Source organism: Carassius auratus, chromosome 23, assembly GCF_003368295.1.
Source record: "Carassius auratus strain Wakin chromosome 23, ASM336829v1, whole genome shotgun sequence".
Classification (NCBI taxonomy): Eukaryota; Metazoa; Chordata; class Actinopteri; order Cypriniformes; family Cyprinidae; genus Carassius; species Carassius auratus.
In genome coordinates, this window is record NC_039265.1 from 4,793,401 (window position 1) to 4,806,588 (window position 13,188).

The 13,188-nt window shown below is 36.6% G+C and overlaps 1 protein-coding gene across 1 annotated transcript in view; it reads left to right on the plus strand.

Moving 5' to 3' along the window:
- The first annotated feature begins 219 nt into the window (after window positions 1-219).
- LOC113041057 (zinc finger protein 512B-like) overlaps window positions 220-13,188 on the plus strand; it is a 53,450-nt gene continuing 40,481 nt past the window's right edge. The window contains exons 1-2 of the mRNA XM_026199340.1: window positions 220-2,591; window positions 5,792-5,917. Of these exons, the coding sequence (XP_026055125.1) occupies window positions 5,794-5,917 (124 nt within the window). The 5' untranslated portion in view covers window positions 220-2,591; window positions 5,792-5,793. The remainder of the gene's footprint in view (window positions 2,592-5,791; window positions 5,918-13,188) is intronic.

Genomic DNA, 13,188 nt, shown 5'->3' on the forward strand with positions numbered 1-13,188 from the left:
GCCATTAAAAGTCATTACTAGTGTAAAGAGTCACATTTTACACTTTTAAAAAATATATATTTTAGTATAGTATAATATAGTACGGTAGGCTATATTTTCAAAAAGTTTAAATATTAGTTGTTGAACATTAATGTTTTAAGACATAGATGTGGGTAACACAGAAGGGACACAAGAGAACTTCTATTTCTAAACTTATATGGCCTTGATCAAATGTAATGAGCCAAATACTGTATCTTTGTTTACTGCATATTCGCATCTCTTTTCAGCATGTAGCTTGTTGTGACTGAGCCACAAATGGTGGACCGCCTAGAAACCAGTCGAAGACCCCCGGAAAGTGGATCGATAGATGAATCACAGTCTCTCTATGCAACATGGATCGTCAAGGGAGCCCAAAGGAAACGGCTCTTCTCTTGAACTAGCAGCTCTCGATTAAACAACAACAAAAAAAACACACACACACATTGCCAATCTCAGCAGCGAAAAGAAATCTCTCTCCAAGTCTCCAGTTATTCTTGGATTTCAACAGCGAGGAGTTACTCAGAGCTGAAGCGGTCCTTCACACACAGCTTGCTTTACTTCATTTCATGGCCTAAAATACAGCTGGAGCACTCACATACAGTATTACCACAGGGTTTTGGGAACGTGTCCAGATGACATGAACTACCCATTATGTAAGAGTACTTCGTAACTCTGCGAGTAGCTTGGCCTTCACCAGTCACTAACTCAGATGCTGCAGTGCTGTTTATGGCCTCTGGTAGACATATGGGTTTCTGTAGCCGACTATAGACTGCTGCGGAGAATGACTGATATATTAATAACATACAAAACTTGTCATCTTCCAGGAACAAGATTTATATTTCATGTGCATTATTAAAGTCATGAGATTGATAGTTTGAGGGACAGGCCTGCGTGTTAAGTGCTCGTCACCTGTTATCATCCGTCATAAACTCATCCTGCTGTCACATAATCCTGTGGACTAGTGCACACTTTTATCAGAATGACTCGTATATGAGAGAAGAAAGAGTAAGGGTGTGTAACGCTTTTGGAAAATAAGATAGTGAAGGATTAATAGAGTTAATTAACTAATGCTCTAAAATAGATAGGATGTAAACAAGTCCGAGAGCGTCTGCTAAATTAGGGTTTCATTCATTGAGTGTTGATTTATTTTTACTTTCTGAGGCTACTTTTGGACAAATACGGCATTTACAGGCAATATAAAATAGGATTTGGTTTTGGGCTATCACTTTTCCACATTTGGAGTCTCAGTAACATCCTGAGAAACGCAGTCATTTGCCTCCCCCTCCTGGTGAACGCAGTAATGGTGTGAAGAGACACAAAACAATGGGTTAAAATCTCTATTAAGCCCTGTGACGTAGGTGTGGAAAGCGAGACCTGTTTCTAGAAAACATCAAAATTGTTAATGTGCATTGCAAATGCAATATATATGCATAGCAAGTACAGAAACAAATAAAAACAAAACTTAATAGCTATTTACAGGGATATGACATCATGTTCACTTCTGTCTTCCGGACGGCAAAAATCCAGATAATAACTAGTAAAAATCCACATGATATATATCGAAAAGAAAACGACGTCATAATGAATATCCTCAGATTATTAACTTGCCCTAAAAACTAAGCAATCTTTTCTCCGAACCTAAGAGTCACATACGTCATTATAATGTTGGGAAGATTCTCATATGATGCGTCCGCTAAAGCTTTTCGTCATAAGCGAGCGGCATGACGTCAAGCCGCATCAAACGCTTCCATTCAGGCAGGGGCTTTATTATGCAGAAATACCAAAATGATTGGCCTGATATCAAAATGAGCGATCATAAATAATAACGCGAGAGTTTGCAAGTTGCCTGCCGACTGTAGTCACAACTGTCAAAGACAGCGGCGGATATACGCGCGCGACCCAGCACCCATACTGTTACTGTACACGCTCGCGGAGATAATATCCCTATCAAACAAATACACCGCATTATCCCGAGGTAAGGACCGGAATCGCGCGACGCTGTGCCTTCCCCTCCGCTCTCCGTCGCGTTTACTTCTACCAGCCTCGATTACTGCACTAAACATATCCCCGTGCCTCCTTTAGCAACAGCGAGAAGGTTTTTTTTTTTTTTTTTTTTTTTTTACTCCTCCTTCGTATTAAAGTCGCCATTTTGCTTCACTGCCTATGAAAGCTTCTTGTATTTTCATATTTTTTGGCGGCGTTTCTGCGTTTTTGTGCGCGTGCTTTTGAGTTGGATTTTAATGCGAGAGCTCGTGGATTACATATTAATGAAGAGGGGCTCCGGGTGCAGTCTGGAAACACGGTGAAAGTGCTCGGCTCGAGGGCATTTGCATCAGCTTGCTCTTTTTTCTTCCTTTCTCCTTCTTCTTCATCCTCCTCCTCCGCGGACACGCGCAGCGGGGGCCGTGAGTGTGGCTACCGACCGTGACGCCCGTCTGTCCGCGACCCCCCGCGCGTCAGGTGCGTTTGCCATGTAAAGTCAAGCGGCGCGACGCGAGAGAAAAGGCTACAGCCTGACCCCACGTGGGTGACCCGCTCACCCGCTCACCCGTCAGTGTTGGGTGGCTTTCCAGGTAGGTGTGGCCTTCGAGAAATCGATTATCTGTCAATACTGCCAATTAAGACACACGCTCGCCGGACTGTGCGAAGCGGCGTGGTTTAACGCGTTACGAGGTGTTAAGGCTTTTTTGGGGAATGAAATATACAATAAAGAATATGTTACATGATACAAACACTCACTTACTGTTTGAGCACTTAAAAAGACTTATGTGGGTCATTCTCACGATACAGCAGCAGGCCTACATTTCCATATGTATGTCCTACCATATTGGGTTATTAAAAGTTTGTTGAAATGTTGAATATGACAATCAGATATTAGTTTACTGTGGGGTGAAAATTATGTAAGACATTCATTTTGCGTTTTGCAAATTTGGGAATAGTGTTTTAATGAAGAATCAATATATATATTTACTGTTCCCTCAATATAACTTCCCCTCATGTTAGTCTGTGGTGAAATCTTTAACCTGAAAATGACTTTCAAAACGAGTTCCCTATGACATCATCTGCCAGTAATTGTCATCATTGTGGTATTGGTATGTCCACTCAAAAAAATGCCATCCTGTTTGATAAAATTAATATTAAAAAGAGTTGTAAAAATATCAGAGCGAACTTTAAAGTGGCTAAATAAATGTAAGCTTACTCAGTTCCTCATTGAGAAACGATTAGCTAAAGCTCTTGATTTCCATTGTTGTAAGTAACAATTCTATTTCATTTTCTTGTTATTCTGTAAATAATGACATTAGGATTAGTTTTGCTGTAGTGTTTGATTCTGATCAGAGCATTTTAGAAAGTTTGATGTAATATAATAATAATACAAAATATAGAAGTACTTGCTTAAATTACAAATCAAGCATATTTATTCTCCAGAAGTTATAGTTTTGATACAGTAGGTGCTGCATAGCAGGAATGAGCCTTGTGTGTTTCTCTGATTGTGTAGGCACACTTCCATCCACAGCCTTTCTGAAGTGTGTGACACATTTCCCAGATACCATAGCACTTAGTCCTACCAGCTGCTTTTCCTATTACCTTAGTGCTCTTTTCCTTTTTGGAATAAACTTCTGGCTCACAAATGGGCTTCAGTCTCTGGGCCATAAATAATTTGGTGTAGTGATCTTCAGCACTTGATGAGCTATCTATCGTTCTTCTTTGTGGTTTAGGTGATGGGAGTGGGCTCTGTGGTCTGCTGATGCACAATGCGGGCCTGTTTTGTGGTTTAATAGCACAGCTGTGAGCAGTTGTTTTGGTTGGCATTTTAAAAGGGAATGGTTGTCACGTCCTGTCACATACAGTATGCTGTGATGGTCAGAGGGGTTACAGCTTGATTTCACATCTCTTTCAGACCTGCTGTATATGTGTGTGTCAGTACATGTACAATAGCTTTTTTAACTTTTAGTCTTATGAAAGTTTTCATGATCTAAACTTGCCCTAAGTATTGCCTAAAGTAAACCCTTTCAATTAGCACTCACTGGAAATGTACTCGCGCCTCTGACAGTGAGACATTCCCACCGCGTTCATTAGAGGAAACGTTTATCTGTGCTGTTCAGAAAATCTTCTTTGACATGATGTGATAAATCATACAGCCATATGCCCGGCCACTGTTCAGCAAATAATAGAACACTAAATGAATGGCGGTTTTTAAAAGACACAAATTAGTGACCCATTAGGCCAAACCTAATGAAGAAGTGAACTGACATTGATTTGAGTTAATAAGAAAGTATGATCACATTCTAATCAGTGCTGTTTATTTTCATTAGGCAGTCATTGTCAGGCTTCATTCATTGCAGTAAACTGCCTGTTTCCCTTCTGGATTGATGAGGGGAAAAAAAGAAAAGAAAAAAAACATTCAGCCAGAGTTTTAAATTGATTAATGTATTTATTATTATTATTGTTATTATTATGTGCATTAAGTTAAAATTAAAATGATCAGATGTGTAGTAAATTAAAAAAATACACACAAGTAATTATAAGGAATGACTGTATGGACAGACGGATGAACGGATGGACAGACAGATAGATACTGTAGATAGATAGACAGATGGACAGACGGATGTATAGACGGATGGATGGACGGATAGATAGATGGATGGATGGACAGACGGACGGACGGACGGACAGACAAACAGACAGACAGACAGACAGACAGACAGACAAACAGATAGATAGATAGATAGATAGATAGATAGATAAATAGATAGATAGAAAGAATGATAGATAGACAGACAGAAATATAGACAGACAGATAGATAGATAGATAGATAGATAGATAGATAGATAGATAGATAGATAGATAGATAGATAGATAGAAAGAACGATAGATAGACAGGGAGACAGACAGAAATATAGACAGACAGACAGATAGAGAGATAGATAGACAGACAGACGGATAGATAGATAGATAGAGAGAGAGAGAGAGATAGACAGACAGACAGATAGAGAGATAGATAGACAGACAGACGGATAGATAGATAGATAGAGAGAGAGAGAGAGATAGACAGACAGACAGATAGAGAGATAGATAGACAGACAGACGGATAGATAGATAGATAGATAGATAGATAGATAGATAGATAGATAGAGATAGAGATAGACAGACATACAGGTAGAGAGATAGATAGACAGACAGACGGATAGATAGATAGAGAGAGAGAGACAGACAGAGAAATTGATAGAAAGAAAGATAGATACACAGATAGAAAGACAGACGGATAGATGGATAGTTAGATGGATAGATAGACAGACGGACAGATAGAGAGATAGAGAGACAGACAGATGGATAGATAGATAGATAGATAGAGAGAGAGAGAGATAGAAATATAGACAGACAGACAGACAGATAGATAGATAGATAGATAGATAGATAGATAGATAGATAGATAGATAGATAGATAGATAGATAGACAGACAGACAGACAGACAGACAGACAGACAGACAGAGATAGATAGATAGATAGATAGACAGATAGATCGGGAAGACAACTGTGTTGAAAGACTGTAATTGTCCCTCATGCAGTCAGGCAGTGGAATGGATGTTAATAATTAGATTTGTGTGTCTGTGTGATTTGTGTGATTCTGTGTGTGTGCTGTTCTGTCTCAGCAGGTGTCTGTAATCCCGATTCAGAAACGTTCAGATACAGTCAAAGCATCTTTGGGTTTATGTTGTTTCCGTGCAGATAATGCATTTTCCTTTGGCCTGATCTATTTGTGTCCTAAACAGGCATGGACACCTCCAGCGGTGCCCGGGTGGTGAAGCCTTCCTCGGGCTTGTCAAAGGGGCGCACTGCCAAACAGGCCCACCCCGCAGAGACGGCCCGAATGGGCAGCACTGAAAACGACAATCACAGTAAGAACGCAAGCTGCTTGCTTGGGTTTAAAAATACATGAAAGATTTTCAACTAACACACACAGGGCATGTAAAATCTTAACAAATCATTGGTTTATGTTGGTGGAATTTACCCAAAAATAGTTGTTTACATGGTAGGCATATTAAAAATGAATAAAGAACTTTGTAGAATTGTTGACATCATTTCAGACTTTTGTTTACACAGTCTGTGGAGTATATTTGCACATTAAAATAGCTGAGCTGCAACTGTACACTTGCTTCAACCTGTTTGACGTCTCCGAGGTTTTGACAAGCGATTTCACACTTGTGTGCTTAAGAGAGGAAATGACGGCTGCCTTATTATGATGAAAGGTGTTTCTACAGATGAAGTCCTTCTACTGGTAGCACGGTTGTTTTTAATGTCAGTGAAATACATACAATCTGCCTGCATGGCTGAACTTTAGTCCTGTACACATGTTCAGTGCTGGAGTAAGACTGAATATTGTGTCATTTCCTCTGCAAGAAACGGATTGAACAAAACCATTGAAATGGACAAGTGGAAATTGTTAAAGGGAGAAATTATGCAGTATAGCACTGATAACAGTTGCTATAATCTCATTGTCATTGATAAGATAGACATTACTCTGGGTCAGTGTCAGTAGGGCTGCAATGAACAGTGACTAAATCAACAATTATTTCAATGATTATTACTCGCCTTTAGAGTTAGAAAAGTCTCTTTTTTTAACTGCTATATGTTCAATGGCAGTACTGGAAGTATTTAGTATTTAATTATTTCTGAAAAATCAATAAATAGAATATACAATTAAGTTAATTGCAACCAAACCTACATTTAGTAAACCAAAGTTCCACTATGTTTTATTATCCGAGTTTCTGTCCACATATTTTTTTTGTAAATTTGGGGATATTGGATGAAAGATTGGGGATGCTGGATAGATTTCTAAATGTAAAAATATGCATAAAAAACTACATGGAAACTCTTAAACTGCCCAGCCTATGAACACATTTACTGAATAAATACGTGCTTCAAAAAATGTCTGACTGAAAAGAAATTACTCTGTTCATTCTGAAAGGCCAGAATTTCTATTTTGCACCAATTTCCATGGAAAATATGATTTTGTTCTCTTGATGGAAACTGTTTTTCCTGCTTTTTTTGTTTTTGTTTGTTTCTGTTTGCAGTATTTCAGTTTTTAAAATGTTAAGATTTAATGTACATATAGCGTACAAATTGGAATGGATTTTTAAAAATACATGTTATAGATTATGAACAATTCATCCATGAATGCTTCAACCAATGCAGACAACCAAGTCCCTGCCCTACATTTTTTATAACATTCAGATCAGATGTAGCCTACATCACAATATTGAAGAAAAAGTCTGTCAATACTTGGGTTTCATTGAGACAGTACTTTGGCCATTTTTATACAAAGAAATTGTGTAAGACTTCAGTATAGATTCTCACTATTAACTACTTGCATATTAGCATGCCTATTATTGACATATTGGCTTTTTATTATTACTTATAAAGCACATATTCTGCATGACCATATTCTACATTGCTTAAAAGTTAAAGTTATCTTTCAATTTCACATAATACATTGCATGAAATAATTTATGTAAGATCATTGCATTACATGACCATACAAGATGAATAATGTAAAACTGACATTTCCCACGAAATCTGATCCATCAGCTCAGATTATAAATACTGTAGTTATGATAAGCTTTCCATTGTGAACCGGGGTAAGGCAAGGACACAGTTTTGAATTCACATTTTTTATGTACTCAGTAATTGTTTCTTGTTATTTTTTTAACTGTTCAGCTGTTCATTAAAAAGAAACCTTCTGCAGTGCAAGTAAAGGCTCATTATGCAAAGCAAGTACATTGCAAATACATTGACAGGACACATCATGCCACACATACTGTACAATGCAATATTGGCTCTAACATGTTCTTAAGAGTGTGACTGGAGCTTCATCTGCAGTGTTATAACTTTGAGATATCTATAACTCACATCCAGACCACCCATCTGATGCACAGTTAGTGAAATGTCATAATTGAGTATGTGTATGTATTGCTGTTTAACGAGCGCTAGTGAGAAAACCAGCAATGTTTGAGCGTTCTGGTCCATTCACTCCACTACCGCCACTCATTTCCATTTTTTTGGCAATTAAGTGCTTTAAAAGGGAATGAGAGGAAGTTCCATATTCATGGTTTTTTTTGACAGTATTAGGCCTGCATGGGCATTATTAGTCACAAATTGAGGCTCTCTCTGGTACACATAATTTGATAGGCTTTAATGATAATGGATTTTTTTTTGGCTAAATGGAGAGACTTATGGTACTACAAAATATGTAATTCAGATGTTTAATTTAGTAAATGTAACATGTGCCAACTGTTGCACAGTTTTAGTAAGAAAGCTCAATTTGAACGAGAGCTTGTGTAGCTACTGCTTTGGACAAAAAAATCCCCTAATTCTTTGCTCAGAGTTGAAGCGAAAGCAGCCTGGCAGAGGTCTGGTGGAAAACAAACTTGGCGCTGACTCACAAATGAGCTGGGAGAATGATATTTGTGCCGGGCCATGCTGTTTGAATTTTACTGCGGATTGTGAAGAGCATTTTATTGCTTTCACAGCGTCAGGCCCGACTGTCTCTGCTGGAGAATATTTATCGCTGAGTTTGCAGCCCACTATATGCTGAGCGCCTCTCCTCGACTCAGACTGCATGTTCAAAAGCAGCTTCCTATGCATTCATTTAACACTCACTGGAATGGATGTAGAACAAAACCTGCCGTTAGTATTTCCACCAAGCGCTGAGGCATAACTGAATGCTGTCTATACAATATTAAGTGACACAGGGAATTGATGAAGTGGCTTAGGGAGTTAATTGATTAATTGACAGACATTATATTCCTATCAGGGTTTTTATTGATGGCTCTTTCAAGGGAAGAGCATTAAGAGTGTGTTTTTTCCTTGAGAATGATTTACATTATGGAAAAAGGAGATTTTCTGTTTATTTACATATTCTTCTTGGCTTCCTATTTGTGGTATGTGGTTGTGGCTGCTGCTTTTAACTTGTAAACAATGTGTCTGGAAGGAATTCAGACATAAACAATAGCATTTCCTAGCTGCGGTTTGGATGTCACAATGCCACCGATTAGCCAGTCGAACCCGAAGCATTCAGTCCCAGCCTCCCTGGGATGTGGGTTAACCCAAAGTGTCACTTGTGTGTGAAAGTGTGTACGTGTTTGTGCATGGCTTCTTCTGCCAAGGGTGCGAGACACTTGTCTGGTCTTAGGCTGTTAGATGTCAGCAGCTGAATAGCACAGTCGCAGCTGTTTATAGTTTCTTATGTCTGGAATGGGTTTATCTTACTTTCAAAGGGCTGTGTTTAACACGTTTGTAGCATTACATTTTATTTGAAGTCCATTTTGTAATTACAGAAGAACCAATATAAGGTTAGGCTTTAGGAGCCTAATTTTGCTTTGAATATTAATAGAAAGATCACATTAATAAAAAGTCACATTAGCTGTGACACTAAAGCTGCACGATTACGACAAAAATCATAATTGTCGATTATTCCCTTGAATTTGTAATTGCGATTATTAATTACGATTATCACAATTTACATTGAATGATGTTTATACCATTATTTTTTATATGAAAATAAGCTGAAAACATTAACTGAAAAACTTTGTGCTTTTCTATAGTATTAAGCCTCAAATGTCAAATATACACCGGATTGGTTTCTTCTTTAAATTATTTAAAAGTAAAAATATGAATGGTATTACAATGTTATACTAAAATGAAAATAAAAGAAAACATGTAGAAAGAAAGAAAAAATGCATTTAAGCACACTGAATAACATAAGTGGACTTTAAACGATTAATTGCCACTCTGAATGATTCGTAATTGTGGCAGCCGTAATTGTAATTGCGATTTAAATTGTATTAATTGTGCAGCCCTATGTGACACTGGTGAAATTGCAGTGGTGTAATAGTGTTTGCTGGATGGTCACTGTATTTAGAGACCAACCAGATGGAGCCGTTAATCTGTGAACATGATTTATAATAACTGATAATCAATGGAAAAGTTTAAATACCTTAAAGCAATATTGGTTATAACAATTTTCAGTCTCTCATAATACTTGATTCTAAATGGTCAGTCGTGATTTTCTGAAGTGCTATTGCCCAGTAATCACATCAGTAGCAATGCCAAATAACATAGCATTCATCTGGGAACACATCTTTCCCATCTCTCATATCACACTGCCACACTCTCTCTAATTTAATTCAAACAGTTATTTGCCACGTATACACAATGTGTGGTGTCATGAGTCACAACCGCATTTAAATACAGGAGTGAATCCACTGAATTTTATGCCGTGTTTGTACGGAAGGCATTTTTAACCAAAGTTATATTACAGTGACCAAAGACTGTTCAGCAATTTTAACTACACCACCATAAACAGACAGCGCTGTTGAAATGTTGCCTTGTCCCAAGTATCACTGGGTTTGTTGTTTGGGCTCGGCTCATGAAGCAATCCAGTTTATGGAGTTGATAGAGTAGGCAGGTGCGGGCCGATATATTTTGGTATGTGGCTTATTTTCAAGATAATGCAATTGGGTTTGAGTTTATTATGTTCATATTTGTTTTTGCCAGATCTGGCAGCACTGATTTGCACAGCACATACAAAAGAGACACAACTCACATCCAAATGTCATCAACAACAAGTTGCTCATTTCTGTACACACTGTTGAAATTTAGTAAAATGTGCTTGGCATTACCTGTGTTTCTCATGAGTTAAGTCGGTTGTAGAACGCAGTTGTCACTTCCATAAATCTGTGTGTGTGTGTAGAGAACAGGATCAAGCACTAAAAGCTATATTGTTAACTGAATTTAGCTGCCGTGTGTATGTGGCTATCGACTGTATTTATCGTAAAATAAAGGACTAAAGTATTAAAGGGATAGTTCACCCAAAAATGTAAATAACCCCATGATTTACTCATCCTCATACCATCCTAAGTGTATATGACTTTTTTTTTCTTTCAGACGAGTCATCTTGGCTCTTCCAAGCTTTATAATAGCAGTGAACGTGTGTTGAGATTTTGAAGCAAAATAAAGCGCATCCATCCATAATAAAAATTGCTCCACACAACACCGGAGGGTTAATAAAGGCCTTCTGAAGTGAATTGATTCATTTTTTGGGGGGAAAAATATCCATAATTAAAACTTTATAAACAGTAATATCTGGCTTCTGCTAACTGTCATATGTACACTCACAAGAGAGTAGCACTTCAGCATATAGATTATAGTTCTTAATGTTTTAAATATGTATATTTATCTCATATTTGGATATTTCCCACTGGAGACATGTTGAGCAATTTTTAAGCTGGATGGATGCACTCTTTCATGGGCTTCAAAATCTCGACACACATTCACTGCCATTATAAAGCTTGGAAGAGCAAGGGCAGGTTTTTAAAATAACTCCGACTGGATTCGTCTGAAAGAAAAAAGTCATATACACCTAGGATAACTTGAGGATGATTAAATCATGAGGAAATTTAGATTTTTGTGTGAACTATCCCTTAGTAGGCCTGCGGTAATCTTGTTAAAGTGTTCATCTTTCTGACAGAAATACTGTTTTGCTTTCTGTAATGGATTCTGCATTTTTGTGCCCTCTTTATTATTTATGTTGTGAAAAGCTGTGTAATTAGTGATATGACTGTACATTATGCTTTAAATGTCTGAACTTGGTCTAGGCTCAAAGCAGTTTGTTTGGAAATGTTTTTCCTTGCAGAAGCTTTATGTTTAAAGAGCTCAGATCAATATTTTGTGTCTAATTATTTACTCATGTGGCAAGTAGCTGTGTAATAAATGGGATAATGTGCTTGTATATCCAGCCAGTTGTTATCAGAAAATGAATCATAAAATATTGTGTTACATGAAATACAGTATGATGGCTACAGTACACATGCCTATTAAACTTGAAAGGTTTTAAGAAGTAAAAAGTGATTTGTTTGTTACTATAATTTTTTTTTTTTTGTAGAATATTGTGTTAAAGGCTGAAAACACTTCATTCTGGAGGAATATCAATGGTCAAAAATTTGAATAAGAGTTAAATCCTTCTGCACAACTTGATCAACATGTTCTGTGTTTTAGCTGTTTGTTTTTTGGGGGAAATTGGAGCAATTTGTATTTTTCTACATTTACTGTAGGAGTTCTTGATCACACAGGTAGGCATAAAAACATTAAGAATAATTTCAACAATGTTTTTGTAAGTAGTGTGATATATGAATCTTAGCAAACTGTGAGTTAAAGCCCACAGATCCTCATTAGGGAATTTACTGTCTTCTTTTCATTATATGCTTGGCTCTTTCTAGAGTGATCCCATAATACTTGAGAAACATATTTTCTGAATTATATCACCCATTAGATGGAAGATAATAGATACTAAAACACTCAGCTTCAACTGGAAATAAAAACAAAAGAAAAGAAAAAAACAGTAAAATAAAATAACTGGTTAAAGTCAACTAGTGTTATCACTGAGATACGATTACAATTATTTTTATTGATAATTTAAAGTATTACAATTTTATTTATTTTTAATTCATTAATTAAAATGATAAAATGTTTAGCTAGCTAAAAAAAAATATTTTATTTCAAGTAACAAAATGTTAAAAGTTAGTTTTAGCTTTAGTTAACTAAAACCATGAATTGAAGTCAAATAAATAATAACATATAACTATTATATATGTAGTTAGAATAGAATAGAATTATATGTACCGGTAATATAGCTAGAATTAATGTGTTTCAATGTGTTACACCAGTGAAAGTGAATTTTCAGATTTACATGCATAGGTCCTCGGACTATATAAAAAAACAGTATTTTTGTCATTTTTGATAAAAATACTTACAAATAAATATTTATTGCGATTAGTGTTGTTTTTGGCGGCCTTTTTTAGTTTTAGTCTAAGTTTTAGTCTAGTCTTTGTGTGAAGCTGTCATTTTAGTTTTTATTAATTTTAGTCACGTTCATACTCTTTTTAGTCTAGTCAAGTTTCATTCAACTAAAAGTATGAACTTTTTAGTCTTATTATGTTTGTCTAGTTTTGGCCGATGAAAACTGATGACATTTAGTATAGTATTAGTCAATGAAAATTTTATTTTTAGTCTCTTTTTATTTTGTAAACCACATTTAGTCTCGTTTTTTATTCGTCAACAATATTGCATTATACATTTAATTATAGTCATCATCACAAGACCAGCATTTAGG